Source organism: Gobius niger, assembly GCF_951799975.1.
Source record: "Gobius niger genome assembly, chromosome: 7".
Lineage (NCBI taxonomy): Eukaryota > Metazoa > Chordata > Actinopteri > Gobiiformes > Gobiidae > Gobius > Gobius niger.
The window spans coordinates 25864788-25884218 of NC_136858.1; the positions used below are offsets into that span (position 1 = coordinate 25864788).

The window sequence follows — 19431 nt, forward strand, 5'->3', positions numbered from 1 at the left end:
TCCATCCGTGCAAACTTGTGGCTTTTTCTGTTTGTGAACTAAAAAAACTGTTCCAATAATGCAGCAGGTAAGGTTATATTTTTGGGGAAGGGGGGTAGGAGGGGGGGCTATGTTACCTTTCATGTCTCTCTCTACATCATCAGTCTATGCCGCTACAGATATGCACTGTGGGAATACTGTTGTGGAGCTTTGAAATGCAATACAACTCGTGCCTCTGAACTACGAGAAAAGATATCAGGAGGGCCGGGAGGGTTTGCTTTTATCAATTTATCATGCACCTGATGGAGCTGATATGCCGTTAGAGAAGTGACCCCAGGGGCTGACTCTGAAACATACTTTTCACCATTTCTGTAATGAAATATGTTCCCCTGGCCGGCCCACTTCTGCACAACCTCATCAGACCTTTTTGCAACAACGCTATGTGAATGGATTACGGAATAAAGCAATTACATAGATGGTCAAACAAATGCCGGCTAATTTGACGGAGGGTCTTTGAGTTCAGTTCGGTTTTCAAACTGTGGTGCATGTAGTGAAGTGCTTACTCTGATCTTGTTTAGACACAGTTTAGATCTGGGTTTTGTTCTAGTTTTCTCTAATTTAGATCGGATAGTTGAAACTTGAGCTAGTGTTTGTTAAATCCAGGTCTAGCCCAAGTTATGTGCCGGATTGTTAAATGTTGGGTCAGACATCTTTTAGATTTAAGCTCAGTTTTGAAATAAATATATATATATACTGTATATAAATATTAGGGCCGGGCGATTTAGAAAAATAAATAAAAATCACAATTATGTTCCTCATATTGATCGATCTCGATTTTCGATTCGATTTGATTTTTTCATAACAAATTAAATACATCTTGCTGATTCATAAAATTAGATACATCTTTTATTCAAACCTCAGCTCAAACAAAAACAAATGCTTTAATCAAGTCTCATTTAACACACAAAAGTCTTCCATTGTCTCGACCAAACTCCCAAACTAGGTGCGGTTTGTGCCAAAGAAATGGCTGTAAACCTGTCGATTATAAAGTCCCATGACGATTGTTGAGATTGGCCAAAGTAGAGATTGCGATTTTGATGAAATTTCGATCAATCGCCCAGCCCTAATAAAAATCATACTTTTGTTCTATTGGAAATAATTATCTACACACTGATCGTCATACATTGAACTGTATATTTACTGTATATAACGCCTTTCTACCTGCTTTATTCAGTCAAAGCGCTTTACATCAAGGAACCACTCACCCGTTCACACTCTCATTCACACACCAGTGCACGCAGGCACTGGAGGCAAGGAGGAAAAGTGTCTTGCCCAAGGACACAATGAACCACGACCCTGTGGTCACAAAATGACACCCTCTACTCTCTGCGCCACTGCCGCACCCCCCAAAAAAACACAGAGCCATCCATTTGCTCTCAGTCATAGTTGTGCTGATTTTGAACATCCATAAAAGCCTTGTTGTATTTTCTATTCACTACCCACGATACAAAAAGGTACAGACTCTCTTTAAGTGCTGGGCTTTTAGAATCTGACATAATAGCATAGGAATAAACAGAGGGTATGAATACTTCCTGAACCACTGTTAAGCATACGTTATTGTTTCGGGAGGAGGTCCCTGCTGCATTTGAAACGATGTGAACAGTAGTTTCAGAATCACTTCACTCATTGTTCAAATCCTCTGTAGACGTCACTTACTGCGTGCACACAGCCCTTCGGTGCAGTTCTTGCTCTCCATCATGCTACCGCTGCAGTGTTTCCCTCCGTTTTTAGGTGACGGGGCCTGACATTCGCGACTGCGCCAATGTGTGCACTCCGTCCCACAGGCAGACCACTTTGCCCACTCTGTCCAGCCTCCGTCTACTGTGAAGTGAAACACCAAATACAGGGGTGACTGCACAGCCAGAGAGAGACCACAACACATGCTTTTTCCCATTTGTTTTGGGCTTGCAATAAACCCAATCTCACCAATAGACGGCTCGTATGGACCATATTGCACTGTGTAAGTGGAGTCCAGCTCTTTTCCGCTCAATACTGCTTTTTATTACCACACTCCAGGAGCTTATGCCTCAGTATGGACATCAATTGACTTTGCACTGAATGTTTGTCCTGCCTCTTGTATAAGCTTAGTATAAACTGCATTACACTGCCTCTGGCTGTCTATTATCCGATTAGTGGGATAATAGTGGCATGGGTCCTTTATATTTGAAAAGATGTCAGCACAACTTGCCCTTGTGAGGGACAATGCCAAAAGCAAAATCATTTTCCTGGTGAAGTTGAACTTGTTTATTATGTTGCAGACATTAGAACAGTTTAAAAGGGGGGTGGTTCAGCGTGACTCACATGAGCTGTTTGAAAAAGTGGAGGCTTCCCCACAGGTTTGTGTTTCTGCATTTTTTGTTTTTTATTCTCAACATTACCTTTTAAACATTTGTAACACGAAGTACTATTTTCATGAACTATGACTGTTGATCCCCAAACAGGTAAGCTTCTTGGTTATATGACATCTTTATGTTTATTTCTGCTTTTAGGCATGCTGTATTTACTGAGTGTGAATTCTCCCATAGCTGCCAGGGTTCCTCTTTTATCCCAGATAAACCGCTCCAGACTGTACTGCACTCGTGGCCCCAGTTTGGAGCGGCTCCCCTGCAGTTTACGCTGTGGAAACAGGCCCAAACTGCTCCCATGTAAATATACCTTCAATACAGTTTACCGTCTTCATTTTCAAATGGAGTTAGCAGCTAATAAACAGGAAATCGAAATTGTGAGAGAACTGCCAGGTGATGTGTAAGGCAGTAAGTGGAAATATGTGTATACACCTCAATTTATTAATTCATTCATTTGCCAATTTATGGACAGCTGTTCTGCATTTGAATGCATTGGTGGTTTATTTCAAACCCCTGAATTAATATAAACACAATAGGGACATATTTTATACGTAAAATTGGGATGATGGGGACTATGCGGGGAAAATCAACAATGTAACTGCACTGACTGGCTCCCGAGGTACAGTCATTTCCTGTACCTCTGAGTTATTTGTCCAAATCCATTTAGTAGTAGTTGGTTGTCACTGGTATTGAAATCTTAATTGACTAGAGACGACATAACGTTTTTTTTTTATTATTGTTTTGATATATTATTGTCTACATAAGACATCCTATGTTTTTTTATGTAAAAAAAAAAAAAAAAGTATATCCTTTAGATTGTTTGTACCTGGACATAGAGTGGTGCAGGTGACCCTCTGCACAGGTGGGCCGTCACAGAAAGCTCCTCCGTTGAGAGGCGTTGGATTGGTGCAGCTGCGTGTGCGGCGTTGCCACCCTGGCCACAACGGGCATTACACTCTGACCACTCTGTCCACGATGACCAACCTCCACTCACTACAGAGAGAAAAAAAAGCAGTTAACAATATGCCTTAGTCAGTAAAGGCGCAGCTTTTGAATGTTAAGTACGTATAAATCAGATGCATTACCATATACGATAAGTGTCGCCGTGCTGCTGCGTCGTTTGGCCACCACATTACGAGCCACACACGTGTAGTTGGCCGTGTCCTGGAGCCGCGCCTGCTTGATAATCAGGTCATGATCAATGGTGATTAAGAAATTGGAGTCCTGCGAAGGATCGATGACGTCTTCGTTCTTCAACCAATCGACCTGAAAACCAGTCAAATCAACGACAAAAACATTTAAGTGTTTGAGGGTCTTGCATGTTGCATTTCTCTGTCTAGTCTTATTTAGTTAAAGTTATGTTGAATTCGACTGGGCTAGTTTAGCATTAGACCAAAGAAAAACATTATTACTGTATCCATCATTCTCAATGTTAAATTAAATTGTATTTTTTCACATTAAAAACAAATTAAAACAGTACTAAGTAACTCATGTCCCTAGAGGCCATAAGCGCCACTGCAGGTGTCGTAGCATGTTGCAGTTTTTTACTCATTAATTGTCCGTGAGAGTAAATACTACACTGACAGAAAAGATAAAGGGAGAGAGGGATATTGTACATCCAATTACACAATGGAGATTATTTTTTTCACTCAAACTTGGCTGTAAATACTGTTTAAATAACGCTAGCCCAAAGCTAGCTTTGCCCGTTAGCCTGTTAGCTTCATCTTCGTGATTATATTAGTGTGTATTGCGCCTCCTACCCGTAGAGAGCAAAGTTGCAATTGTGATTTTCTTATATTACCCCCAGAAGGACTACGGAAAGGACTTACTAAGGTAAACAAGTTACTTAGTACTGCTTTCAAACAGATTTTTATATGGATTATGAAAATAGATGATAAAGACCTTTTAAATCGGGCTTCATTGTCTAAAGACCAAGGGCCGGACCCTCCAATCGTAGGCCAAAGAAAAGGCACCACTTCCTACAAATGCCAGTTTTGTACATTTTTATGGCCTTTGTTCTGTTAAACATTTTAAAGGCACTGGCACCATTTTTTGACATTTCTAGGGCACTTTAACAAGCATTTGACCTCTGATTTGTGTAATAAATTCCTCAAAATCATCTTGAGGGCCAGAGGTTCTATGATCAAGGACCGGATTTGGTCCGACGTTGCCTGCCCCTGTTTTAAATAAACCTCAGCTGAAACAATTCAGAATGCGACTGGCACAATAGAAAAGCTACATCCTTGCATGACATTAATATACACAGAAAACAAGGGGTAACTGAACGTGTACAACAGCATGTAAACTGATTAAGCACCATGAACCTGCAGTGATTTAACAAGACGCTTGAATGATGCATAATTTGCAATTCACAAACCCAGTCGGCATGTGATTAATATGTGCGTACTTAATGCCAGCATACAATGGGAGTTAATTTGAATAAAACATAATAAAAAAAACTAATCAAAGCTCTCCTGTGATCACCAACATCTGCTTTTGTACAAATTTATAACCATTTTCCCCTCTTATAATTTCCCTTTCATCTGTCACACGCAATTGTAAGTGGCCTCATCGCCTTCTGACACCCATGGAGCTTTGTTATGATATAAGGTGTTAATATAATCGGGGAATTACAAAGGCGCCGTGTGTACCTCAGCAGCTGGCATGCCCTCCGGAGGGCGACACTGCAGCAGCACCTCCTGCTCCAGACGAACCTCTCGCCCCAACGGCTCCTGCTCAAAGTTCTTCCTCAAGTCTATAAAAAGAGACGCACACAAGTTTAGTCAGCATTTCTACCTCGTCTAATAGGGAAACATGGAATATTAACAAGGGTGAATACGGCAATTAGGCTGATTTATTTGTGTCTGTCGGAAGGCCTTTTTCTAAAACACCATTATGAACTTACAAATATTCCATTTTCCCTGCTTTATATCCACTATTATATACAGTATATCATATCAAATATAAGAACAGTACTTTTTTTTGTTTTCATATTTTCTAAAGTATTTTGATATGCGCCTAACCATGAAAAATGTTTGGATGTACCTGGTGTAAATCTAGCTAAAGATATGTGATATTTTATAAAGGCAATAGATCCATGTTTCGCTTTTAACCTCATAACCCCCGCCTTCACCGAGTGCATCTCAGCTTTACCCAGGTCTAAAAGGTTACCATCTACAAGCCAGAGCAATGCCTCATTTGAAAGCTAAGACCTACAAAACTGATCTAGAAGGATCTTTTTCCTCACATTCTTGCCGCATTGTCGTCCCTTTTTTGACATTTTGTTTCATTGCTTTTGTATTACTTTTTCATCACATTTTTGTCCCTTTTTTGTTCATTTTTTCATCACATTTTTGTTAATTTTTCATCACTTTTTCATCACATTTTTGTTAATTTTTCATCACATTTTTGTCACTTTTTTGTTCATTTTTCATCACTTTTTCATCACATTTTTGTTAATTTTTCATCACATTTTCGTCACTTTTTTGTTCATTTTTCATCACTTTTTCATCCTCGTTTTAGTCCCCTTTTTGATCCTATTTTCACGCTTTTTTACAGGAAGCTTTCAGATTTGGGTAAAGCCAAAACTGGAGAAAAAGTGCTCTGTTCCGGTGGGTGTTAAGAGGTTTCATAGATTTGCATTAAATGGTTTTCTCTCCTCACTCACAAAAAAGTCGTAACACAGGCACTCAGCTTTACCCAGGTCTAAAAGGTTACCATCTACAAGCCAGAGCAATGCCTCATTTGAAAGCTAAGACCTACAAAACTGATCTAGAAGGATCTTTTTCCTCACATTCTTGCCACATTGTCGTCCCTTTTTTGACATTTTGTTTCATTGCTTTTGTATCACTTTTTCATCACATTTTTGTCACTTTTTTGTTCATTTTTTCATTACATTTTTGTTAATTTTTCATCACTTTTTCATCACATTTTTGTTCATTTTTCATCAAATTTTTGTCACTTTTTTGTTAATTTTTCATCACTTTTTCATCACATTTTTGTTCATTTTTCATCACATTTTTGTCACTTTTTTGTTGATTTTTCATCACATTTTTGTTAATTTTTTATCACTTTTTCATCACATTTTTGTTAATTTTTCATCACATTTTTGTCACTTTTTTGTTCATTTTTTTAATCACATTTTTGTTCATTTTTCATCACTTTTTCATCACATTTTTGTTCATTTTTCATCACATTTTCGTCACTTTTTTGTTCATTTTTCATCACTTTTTCATCCTCGTTTTCGTCCCCTTTTTTATCCTATTTTCACGCTTTTTTACAGGAAGCTTTTAGATTTGGGTAAAGCCAAAACTGGAGAAAAAATGCTCAGTTCCGGTGGGTGTTGAGAGGTTTCGTAGATTTGCATTAAATGGTTTTCGGAAGCGGAAGAAAATGGATGGATGGATGGATGGGTTTTCTCTCCTCACTCACAAAAAAGTCATAACACAGGCACTCCATTGTTTTTTTTTGTCCAAATCGAGCTAACATTTTCCAATAAAATATTACAACAAAAATGCAACAACTGATCCGATCTAAATGTAGTTTCTTGTGTTGCTGCTACATAAATAAAAATAATCTTGCAAAGTGCCTCTAACGCGCCTCTCCATTGTTTATCACACTCACTTTGGCTGTCATGGAAACACGCATCACACGCAAACACACAATCGCAGCCCCTAAAAGCTGCTGTCAATCTGTTTTTTCGTCTTCTGTGGCTGTGTGCTCCCATAAACACGCTGGGCTGTCACTCATGGCACATACATTACTTCAGGGTGCTACTGCGTGCTGTAAATTTGCATATACTTAAGCTGACACATATGACAAGTAAAAAGCCGTAGCCCACATGTGCGGCTTTCTGCTGGCTCACTCTCTTTCCTGCCGTCCTATAAATCTATAGGGGGAGCTCAAGTTGCTGCGGCTTTTAGCATCAAATATTTTTTGCTTGTTTGCCCGATGGTGGTCAAGCGCCTCTTTTAGAATTACCAGTGCTGCATTATTATAGACAGACAGTAATAGATCGATCACCCCAGCAAATTTTAAAGGAATTGACCATACTGTGGCTAATTTTGGAGCACTTGAAACACGTATTTCATCTCTGCTGTGTGCAATCACATTTCTCTTCTTATCTATGCTCGCGGGCTGATCTAAACAGTAATATCAGATCAGCCCATCACATCAAAGAAAATGATGAGTCGGATCAAGTAAGAGAAAAGGGGATTCTTGCACGGTGTGGACAAAAATAAGTGTTTGGGAAATGTATCTATTTAACAATTTAAAGTGATATTTCATGATTTTTGACATAGGGCCTCATTTCCTAGTTATCCAGACTGTTGTTGATTTTGGAGATTTATATATTTTTTTAATTCATGCAGTCCTTATATTTCAATTTGAAGAGTTTAGTGGTGCTAGGCTAGTGCTAGGCTAGTGCATGTCTATGGTAACTAGTAGCCTGCATTAAAAACAGTCTGACCATAGATATAACATAATAAAGATGAGTGGGTCCCATTCAGCCCCATTCAATGAAATAGGTTCCTGAGTCCTGGGTCCCGCTCTATCTCCTCCTACGCAGCCTGTTCCTTAAATGGGCAAAAAGGCGGGAAGAGCTTGATTGACATTCTCTGGAGCCAGTCAATGTACTGAAAAGCTTGCAAATTTCGGGCTGATAAACAAAAATCAGCGTTGTTAAAAATATTTCACCTACCCCAGCGTGGTCACATGGGTCATAGCGATTTTTAGAAAAAGAAAAACTCTTTGGAGCCAGGCTTTTAAGCCGTTCTTGGGACGTTTGAAGTCCATTAGAATCAATGTTCCCAAGTATCTCTTGGAGTCGCCCCTGGCCACCAGGGGGTGGTATTACAGCAATGTCAGCTCCCCGCCATGAGGACCATACAGAAGCATGTTCCTCACCCATTGAGTCTGACCCAAGCACAGTGCACCTGAGGCAAATCACTTATAAAGCCAGACTACCGATATAAATGTCTGTGTCAATAGAATAATTAAAACCATTTTGCATTTAAAAGAATTTACATTTGAGCAGCATCAGCTTTTGTAAGCTACGCAGCAGCGGAGTGATCTGCTAGAAAAAAGTTCCTCGAATTGTGGTGATTCATGTGATGCAAGATCAGTTATATGTCAAAAAATATTCTATCGACACAGACATTTATATTGGTAATCTGGCGTTGTAAGTGATTTGCCTCAGGTGCACTGTGGAGTCAGTGGGTCATAGACATGCGCTAGCCTAGCACTAGCCTAGCGCCTCCAAACTCTTCTATCTTTCAACAACACTCTGGATAACTAGGAAATGAGGCCCTATGTCAAAAATCCTGAAATGTCCCTTTATGGCTGATTCAGAATGATCCCAAAGTAACAAAATTATCCAGTGAGCAGCATTTCTTTCGAGGAAAACTTCATTCCAAAGGTCAAAGGAGAATGGTTCCAGATGATGCGAGGATAGCCGTAACCCAAATAAGCACTTGTTACAACAGTCTTTGAAGATAATGGGCACAGGATGTACCTATAAAGTGCAATAGTATATCAAGCGTAATGTTTCAAGCTCAGGAAAATCCCAAACCCTTCTCTGTGTTAATGGCACTGATTCTACTGAAGATCAAGTGCCTTTTCGAGATTTTACTGTAGTAGAGTAACTCCTTTAACGTATTTTTGAAGCAAGCACTGTGGTTTATTCTCATTCCTGGCTTGGAAAAGCATTTTAGTCCCCATTTATCTGGCTAAATGCTTTGATTTAGGCACATGTTATTTCTAATCTGGCTTTAGTTTAGTGCATTAAAAAGATTCCTGGAGAGCCGCATGTTTGCTAAGATGTTCTTTTGGATGAGAAATACCTTAGCTCCTATTGAGTTGTCACTTACAAGCGATGCGGACATAGGCGCGGTTGCTTTTTGTAGTGCCAGCCGAGCTCCACGCTACACACTGGCACCAGTAATCCTCCAGCCCGAACAACTCCTCCACCTGGGTCCTGGAAACCGAAATATCCACCTCCCTCACCACCAAACCTGTGTGGGATAAAGGGAGAGTGTGGGGGATATGGATAGAGAGGGAGACATGAGATATTAGTGGGGCATATTTTTCACTCCGGATATAAATAATGCATTGGCTGTCGGCCCAGCGCAGTTAACATGGATATAAAACCCTATAGGAGCTAATAGATTATGTAGTTGGGAATGATGCTCGTAATTGAGGGTGATGTTTATGTCTGAGAAATACAAGGTGACATACAGAACATGTGTGAGTGTGGACAGCTGTGTTTGGGTGAATGACAAATGGAGGCGCAGTATATGATTTCGTACCGCAGCACAATAACACAGGATGCCGTGTGCTCGGAACAATCATTTTAAATGGAGTGAGCCCTGTTTCAGTCCATTCCTAGACTTGGTTCTAATTCACTGCTTTAGACTTTTAACTTTTAACGGTACTTAAATGAGACTTGGTTTTCGATACGATACTTTAATCGATACCTGTGCTAAATAATGTGTCGTCTAGAACCAGAAAACAGAACAATAATGTTCATTTATTCCTTTTTCTTCAATTTAATTTATTTTACATTACTATCATTTGTTTGAGGTGAAACAGCCAAGAAACATCCTTTAACTACAAAAGGGCAGAAAAAACACAACACAAGTTTTTCTTATTTTCCCCCCCCATTTTTTCCCCTGAATTTACCCAACTTTTTTGCACTTTTTCCCGCCAAATTTTCTATATTTTTTCCAATCTTTACCCCTGAATTTTCATCAGTTTTTGAACCTTTTTACCCAAATTTTTGTACATGTTTTTCCCCAATTTTTTCCTCAATTTTTCCCCAAATTTTCATTTTTTCCCCATGTTTTTCCCCCCATTATTTTTTCATTTTTTTCTCACAATTTTCCCATATTAGACCAATTTTTTCACTTGTTTTTCAGATTTTTCCCCCTTTTATATATTTTTTTCCGCCTTTTTGTGTCTTTTGAGTTGTGATGACCAACAGCGCCAAAACTTGAATATGATTTTATATTTCTTTTCGGTACCTGCTTTCGATACTTTTACTTTTTTGATACCAGAAGAACCTAAACCTTTTATTTTTACACAATACTGGTATATTTTAGTGGTGCCCAGCCCTGGTCCTGATTCAGACCAAGTGTTGCCAAAGTCTGTCTCACAAAATCTGGCTCTGTACCTGTGACTTGGTCCAGGCTCTCTCGGGTGACGTGGTCGTTCTGATTGACCCACTCTCCGTTACATTTGAAGTAGATCTGTGTGGCCGGAGACGCCCTGCACCTCATCTGGACGGGACGGTTTTTCACAATAAAAGCATCTTCGGGCTCGAGCAGAAACTCCGGCAGAGGCTCCGCCGGTGCCGAGGGGTAGGTGTCCGGGAGCGTGTCTGTGTCACTGTAGTCTGTCGTTTCTGTAAAAACAACACAGAAAAGAAGACAAGTTGATGATGCAAACTCATAGACGTAAATTGTTTTTCGGCATATTTTAGTATATTTTTGACGTTTTGCAAAAATGTTGATAATGTTATTGAGAAAGTCTGGAATATTCACACATTTACTTTGCCAGCGTTTCCTACCCCGAGACAAGAATAAAAATGTCCTTTGAACGCACTTTTGTTGGAGTCGAGACCCACATGAGCTGTTATTGTCTTGAGGCACTGCTCCATGACCTTACTGTCGAGGAAGTACGAAAAAGACAAAATGACAAGTTTGTCCCTGGGGGATCAATAAGCCGCCGAATCCCTGCAGGAGCAGCGCGTGTTTGACGCCTTGTCGTGTGTGTCTGTGTCTCGCTGCGGGGCACGGGAAACAAAACTGTCAGCACACTTGAGCGGTATGCATTTACACCGGTGTAGTCCATTTGTGAGAGGACATTAAAGCTGAACTACCTGAAGTTTGGCCCTGTCCTGTCGCCCCCAGTAATGTCAAGAAAATAATCCTTCATCTTGCATCTACAGCCCTGAAATGTCAAACTTAAAAGTGGAGCTTTATATTGATTAAAAAAACATTCTACAACATTGCTGCTGTCTCAAACTAAAGCCATTAGAATCTGAGAAAGTTACAGGGTACGGGGTTAGGGCTGGGCGATATGGCCAAAAAATAAAATCTCGATTTTTTTCTCGATGATTAGCTACAATACGAGAGTCCTACTCCTTAATATTTCATAATGTAGCCTACAAATAGGCCCATTAAGATAACATAACCCTTTATTAAAAAATTGTTATTTCTGTTTCAGATAGTCCTTGTTTGCTCTTAAAAGTAAAACCTCTTAATAAGCCATGAAGTTTTCAAAAGTGTTTTAGTTTCATCGTCTTCATGCCTCTGCTGTGATTGACAACCGTCTCCATGGAGACTCAAGGGAAAGGGGCGGAGTTAAATGGTCCGCTCAAAGCAGAGTGAGAGAAAGGCACAGGAGCAGACTGGAGGAAAGTGGGAAACTCTGTTTTAGCGGCAGAAAACTCCACCATGGAGTGGTGGACTAAATTTTACAATTTAGCCATTTTCTAAATCGTCTGTTTTTAAAAGCATGAATTCATTGAATTAATTTGATTCATCGCCCAGCCCTAGTATGGGTAATAATCTCTATGACATCAAGTCTTAGACAATGACAAAGCTAGGAGGAGGTATCCGGGCAAGACACAAAGCTAAGCCACACATGCCTTCTGTCCCTACTAGTGTACTGGCAAATGGATGTTCCCTAGGGAATAAAACAGATTGACTGTAAGACTCTTCCCAGAAGATGGTGAAAGATTGTTGTGGAGCGAATGGAGCGAATGGAGCTGCGCAGGAGGAAGAGCAAGGAGCTGACCAGTGCAGGACACCACGCTCTAAAACAGGGACAAAATTATAGGAGGCGGTGCACCGTTTCAGAGGTATCAGAGGAGCACTAAAGGCAGACAGGTTTCCTCCAGGTGCTATGGTTTCCTCTGCCGCCAAAAACATGCGGGTCAGGTTGGCCCACAGCTCAGGACTTACACCTGAACACAATAAAGCACTTACTTACTTACCTACTTAAAAGATAGAAATTAATAATTCTAAACATTTCTGTTCTATTTCTAACTTATGAACTTTGGCAAGACTTGTTTCCAAATAAAAAAGCATGTACAAGGAGGAAATAAATAAATCTCATCAATCAGCGAGGAGCCTGAAAGTGCAAAGATTCTATAGTGTTTCAGTGTTGACAGTAAATAGACGAGCAATAGTGTGACATTTTCGCTGCCCTGTTTTCGCCACTAATCTGGTCAATGCAGACTCCTTGCTCCTTTCTGAGTCCATGGCTCTCAGCTGGAGAGGAGCGCGGCTGACCTTCCCGGGCCCGTCCTGTTGATCGCACATTATCTCGTGACATTTCCGATCTGACACTTTCCCATTGGCACTGCAGCTCGCAGCCTCTCCTCTCTCTCCTCTCGGGAAGGACATAGTATTTCTTGACCTCACTGCCTCCCCGACTTGTTACTTCAGTAATGACAAGCAGATCCCGGACACTTTATCAATGCCGCCATCTCCTTATTGGCTACATCTGGTCGCCGCAGCGGAGCCATAAATCCGGGTGAACTATACAGGTAATAATAGTTTTACAAAGTGCCCGTGGCCCGTAAAGAATTATCTGCTCCGTATAGCCTAATGCATACTGAATACCTTATAAATCACAGGGATACACTCTCTATTTTGTGCGAGACATTTACTGGTGGGTTCTGCAGACATTCGCGCACGGTTCCTCCAGGTTCTAGTAAAATCTTTAATGCTTTTGACCCTCCAGATGAAGAGAGACTGTGTTGAGCTTATAAATCTAATCTCAGTTCAATAACAGAAGAGTAAAACTGACAAGGATGGTTGCAGACAGTTGGTGCACGGTCCGAGGTAAGATCCAAATATTTAGTGTCCTGCCTGTTGTGTGACCGATTGCTATACAGTTCTCAATAAGGACATAACTTTTCGACATGACAGCGATAATTTTTTTTGTGTTTCTTCGAAGGATATCGACTTTAAATTGCAAATGTTTTTACCTATAGAGTTCGGGAATGTGACGTCATATCGCTAAGCATTATGGGATTTTAAAAGTTAAAATACTGGAGTTATTGTTCACATTAAAACACTTGGACACCACAGTGAGTTAGATGTATTTACCAGCAGTAACTCAGCAGCTAATGGAGTTGTTTCATGGTTATTTTCTCCACTTTCTACACTGTTTTTAGCTAATGCTAGTCAATGCTAACCGCTGCAAAGATGGCGGATCTCTATGGTAACTGTGGAATTTCCCGAACTCGAATTAGAATGAATGGTGATGAAGGTAGAAAAGCGCTATATACGTTTTTCCATTACCTATTAGACTCTAAATTGTACAGAAACTTGTTTTTTTAAAGCAAAACTAAGTAACTCTTGCCCCTAGAGGCCATAAGCGCCACTGCAGGTAGTATGCAGATTTTTACTCATTAATTGTCCGTGAGAGTAAATACTACGCTGACAGAAAAGACAAAGGGAGAGAGGGATATTGTACATCCAATAACACAATGGAGATCATTTTTTTCACTCAAACTTGGCTGTAAACGCTGCTAAAGCGGTGCTAGCCCACTGCTAGCTTTGCCCATTAGCTTCTTCTTCATGATTTTATTAGTGTGTATTGAGGCAGAGAATTCGGAAGGGTGGTTTTCTGGCCAGAGACACCGGGGGAGATGAAAGACCCCCCAATCATCCCATTAACACTTGTACCCCCACAGGGACTACGGAAAGGATTTAAGGAAAACAAGTTACTTAGTTTTACTTTAATTATCAAGGCTTTAATTTCTCATCCCTCCCCTCCATGTCCCACCAAATCTAATTGCTTGTCCCACTTTCGCTACATTGCAAGGTGTAAAAGTGCTGAAAATGGCGCAAATGAATAGATACATTAAGGAAATAAATGCTATCATGGAAATGTAGCTGTGGAAGATGGGAAAGCTCATTTCGCATAGACAAATCTTTCTTCTGGAGCTGGACTTATTTTACACTGCACCGAGTTTTGTAGATGCTTTCTGGCCAAACTTATCCAAATCCTTTTAAATACATCAATAAAGGAGGGAAACTTCCTGCCTAAAACTGCCCAGCTACGGAACAAAAGCTCTTATTCACTCACCAGTGCGCCTGCTGTTGTATGCACCATTGGCATATACAGTACGAATAACCTGAACAACTAAAACATTTTAACTCTTCCATGATATTCTTAGCCTCGCTCTTGTTTCAGTGCACGATTTCCCGCAAGAATCTTCTCAAATCTGTTTCGCGCGTTCAGTGAGGAACAGACCAAAGAGGCTTTCAGACAATGAGGCCATTCCCGGAGCATTTAGTTTTCAAAATGTATCAAGGCCTGAACTGATCTGTTATTCTACAACCAGGGAACAAGAGAAACTACTTAGGAAGATACCATTGTCTATTTTAGGAAAGTGTGCAGTACTCCGCCCCTGCTGCACCCGCCACCCCCGAGTCGTCTGAATCTGCTGATGCTAATGCCATAAGAGCACTACTGAGGAAGAAGAACTTCAGATATGGATATGAGAGACAAACTGTGATAGGCAGTTTTACAATCCGGCATTCCCAGAAAGTCTGAGCTTTTGCCAGCATGTTGTTGCCTTTGCCTCAGTTAAAGATTCTGCTTTCACAATTCCTTCCTCGACCTAAAGGGGCAGTAAAGCGTGTCTTAGTTCTGCGGTTACGGGGCCGACTCTGGGGGCAACAGCTGCTCCAGGCCTAGTTCAAGCCCTGGTCGAAGCGTCATTTTGGATCTGTCTCTCTGCTCCTCCTGTGGATTCTTTTAGGCTGCATTTATTCAAGAGGCTGCGACCCGGGGATGAACTTGGCACACCCAGAGGCGCAGCAGCGGCTAAATGTGAAAAGTGGGCCGATAATTACACAAATTAATCATGTTTTTTGGGTTTCGTAAGAACACTCACATCACTCAATATTGCATAAAGCGGGACTGTTTTCCTTCACCATCATACAGTGATTGTTGTCTGGACTATCTGTATCCTGTTGGTGCACACTGTCCTTGGGCAAGACACCCCCCCCCCCCCCCCCCCCACCTTGCCAATAGTGTCTGACACTGGTGCATGAATGTGAGTGTGAATGGGTGAGAGGTTCCTTCATGTAAAAGCGTTTCGAGTGCTTAAGGAGCTGCCTTGAGGGGGTACACCTTCTTTTGCTACTTGCGTGCGCCTAATAACATTCTCAACATTTCCGTTTATTCTTCGAAATATAAAAATATAAATGTCTGTAAAAGATGCTGACAGGACACAAACGAAATGATAGGATATTGCGTTTGTTTTGACATCTGTCGGTCTTTATCTGTCAGAAACTCTTGAATGATTCACTACCTTCTTTCTCTTACTTTCTTCAAGCTACAGAAGTTTATTATGAGGAACTCTGTCTCTTTATTGCAAAAGTTATTTTTCGACTACACTGCAGTAATCATACCTATAATCAAATTGCAGGCATTACTCTTGACCCGTAGGGCACATATCACTGATACAGTAATTGTATAGGAACACATAAGCACTTAAATGTTGGCATTTGGCCGTCTTCTCCATTTCTATTTTAGTAATTACAGAACCATAGTTTCCAGGCAACGGCTGCCAGTATTATTGCACCGGTAATTGAAATTTTAAATAACATTTTAATGCACAAATGTGGTTTGAGTGCACAGTGGATGTGGAAAAAATGTCATTGAAATAAAGACGATTATACATTTTTCATATCAAATTTCTAACATAGATATTCTGTTTGTATGTAGCCGATATGGTCACGTCAAATGTGATATTTTATCCCAAGCGAGAGTGAAAAATGACCGATATTTGTCACACCAAAGATAACCTTTCACCGCACGTTTGTGACAGCTCTTCATTTTAAACTCAATGTTTACCAAATGAGTGCTTGGCCAGTGCCGAAATTGTAAGTTTGACGTTGCTGACTCCATTAGAAAGCATCCCAGTTTGCACGGCCCACCCCAAACAACATGCTATCCGAGCCTCCATCTAAATGAAGTATTTGGGCTTGCACACAGCCGCCTGTCACTTCCACTGTGTCCAATGCACTGTCTTTAGCATACATGAATGCCTGACCACGTTGTCTAAGAATAGTCTGTCATCTTGCGTGTGGACACTTTAGCCCAAGGAAAAAAAAGCAAACCCATAAGCCCAGAGTTTGCCGCCTATCATTATCAGTAATAAAAGACAACACACCGTAGCTGCACGGGAGAGGGACTTGTTCTTGTTTTTAAGGCGCCTCCACTCAGCACAAATTGCCGGCTGCTGAGGTCTGATGGATGTTTGTGTGCGTTGGCCTAAAAACACAGGTTCCACTTTAAATGCCACAACTCCATTATCCCGGAGTGAGGGGACAAGGAGAACCAAGTCTGTGTCAGGGTGAAGTCCAAAGTCTTGAGGTTTTAAACAAAGGAGGTTATTTTTTCATAGTTGCTGAATGACACGAATTGAACATCAATGCAACAAAATACTGGACTATATCAGAGGCGCAATGAGGGCATAAGGGACAAAAACAAACAAATGAAAAATAATCTTGGGCTAAACCACAACTAAAGATGTTTGTTTTTAAATGTGCTTTATACATTGTTTGTCTTTTTTGTTTATTTTCCTGAGTTATAGATTGATTTCTACTTGTTTACTTAATCATGGTAAGCTTATGAATGATACATTACTCATATCACTGCTCTGTCTGTTGTAATTGGCGCAACAGATCATATAAAACAAACAAATAAGTAATTATAACAACACTAAAAATGCACACAATAAGACTAGAGTTAGCAAAAGGCAGGACTGGTCGTTCAAGGGGCACAATCTAGTCCCACCTACTGTGTAACATTTTGGACTATCTGTTGCCATCAGTACAAAACATGCTCCTAATGACCAGCTCCACACAGTATTCTGCCATTTCTGCAGTGAGCCATCAAAGAATGGATTTGGATGAGGACCTAACTTGTTTAAATCTCAAACACTGCAGACTTTAGTCACATCGCCAAACCAACCCGAACACTGGCTGACACAATAGGAGTGATCGTCGTGATGTCGTCAGGTTCGAAGGTGTGGTAGGCATGAATGTATTAAATCAATAATAATAGAGCTATGGTGGCCCAACACAATGTTTACGAACAGAAAATGACTCCCCTTGCACTGTAAAAGATCGGTGCTACACGCCTGGATAAATCAGCTGTTTGCCCAGCACTCACCAAAACACCGGGTGAAAATTGCGGGAATAAACAGCGGTCCTCCCAATAGCACAATGATGATGGCCTCATAGAAAGAAGGTCCTGGTTTTGATTCCCACAAGACTTTCCATGTGGAGTTTGCATGTTTTTTTTCTGTGTGTGTCAGCATAGAACTAAATTCTCATTTGTAATGTGTGAACTAAATTAGGTCTAAACGAGAACTGACTCTAGAATCATGTAAAACCAGGACTTTACCGGAACAGCTTTCACTCGCTATCCCAAAGCCACAAGTCTCAAGAGCAGCTGCAGCATGCATCTAAAACCATATGTTGAAGTCCAAAACTTGGTTCAAACTGGGACAGACAACCGAGATTAGACTAGGAACAAAAAAGAGCAATATATCAAGGTGAAAAGCCAGGAGCAAACCAGGACAAAAGCACATGCAAGAGGTGCCATATGAGTAAGACGACTCTGGTTCTCTCTGAAATCATCTGCGTCTGTTTGTCTGCCTCCTTTTTCATCAAACTGGAAGAATGACAGCCTGTGTTTTTCCGACAGTGTTTGAACACGCAGCGATCAATGCTGGACAAAGAGAGTAGAAAGGAGGGCGAGGGCTGTGGGATGGGGCGCCACACAATTGGATATTGACAGCAAAGTCTAAAGAAAGAATGAGAGAGAGAGAGTGAGAGAGAAAGAAAGGGGGCGACAGCTTATGGGAGAGGGATTGTGGCAGATGAGAGAGGCCTGGTTTGTGGTTAAGCATTATTTTAAGAAGCTTTGATTGCGTCTTTGTGCAGCTGATGTGTTTGGAACTTTGCAGTAATGTTAAATGGAGTGAAATATGGACCCCTGCCAAAGAATAACCTGTTGAGTAAAATTGTCTCCAGGAATTGATTCTCAAGGAACACCAGACTATAGCTTCAGACACTGCAAAGAAGTAAAATGAGGGTCTCTAAATAAAACTAGAACCAACACTGTGACGTTAATCAGGTCCAAAGAATGGCTAAGGTCTAAGACAAGAATCTCCCAGAACGGCTCATTTTGGACGAGGAACACCAAGAACATTTTCTTTGTAATCCACAATCAAAGTGACTGTTACCTCTTTGACAATCCCTTGCAGTAAATCGTATGCCTCATAATGAGTGGTGATTCACATGCCAACTGATGCATTTGCTCTGGAAATGATTACAAGTTTTTTGAGGACATGATTGTAGCTTTAAGCACCTCAACTTTTATATTCGACGTTTTATAATTCAGATCAAGGTGCGTGTAAGGAAGACACGCTTGATGAATAACGACTGCTCTTTTATGCATTTTGTGTATGCTTAGAGTGCAGGCAGCCGGGAATTGATAATAAAGATGGGACACAGAATAAGTTGTAATGAGACCAGTCACCAGTGATGGTTAACGGACTTTAAAGCAGAACTAAGTAACTCATGCCCCCAGAGGCCATATGCGCCACTGCAGGTGTCGTAGCATGTTGCGTTTTTTTACTCATTAATTGCCCGTGAGAGTAAATACTACGCTGACAGAAAAGTCAAAGGGAGAGAGAGATATTGCACATCCAATTACACAAAGGAAATATATTTTTTCACTCAAACTTGGCTTTGACTCTGACTTAACATTTAATTTCACAGCTCTCCTTTTGCGGAAGAAATATCGGGATATATATCGTATAGCGATATTCAACCAAAATATATTGAGATGACTTTTAGTCCATATCGCCCAGCCCTAGGATAGATGCTTTGTGTGGCTTAGCTGCAAGCTCTTGCCTGGATACCCCCTCGTTTGTCCCTTTTTTGTTTTCCGGTAGCTCCACTCATGATGCCGCCACTGCTCTGCAGGTGTGGGGGGGGGGGGGCTCCTG

At 40.8% G+C, this 19431-nt stretch overlaps 1 protein-coding gene across 1 annotated transcript in view; it reads right to left on the reverse strand.

Annotated features, from left to right (window-relative positions):
- unc5b (unc-5 netrin receptor B) overlaps positions 1-19431 on the reverse strand; it is a 92010-nt gene that overhangs the window by 8965 nt on the left and 63614 nt on the right. Inside the window, 7 exon segments of the mRNA XM_079559419.1 lie at positions 1692-1860; positions 3211-3321; positions 3324-3377; positions 3470-3650; positions 5036-5139; positions 9251-9394; positions 10552-10782. Of these exon segments, the coding sequence (XP_079415545.1) occupies positions 1692-1860; positions 3211-3321; positions 3324-3377; positions 3470-3650; positions 5036-5139; positions 9251-9394; positions 10552-10782 (994 nt within the window).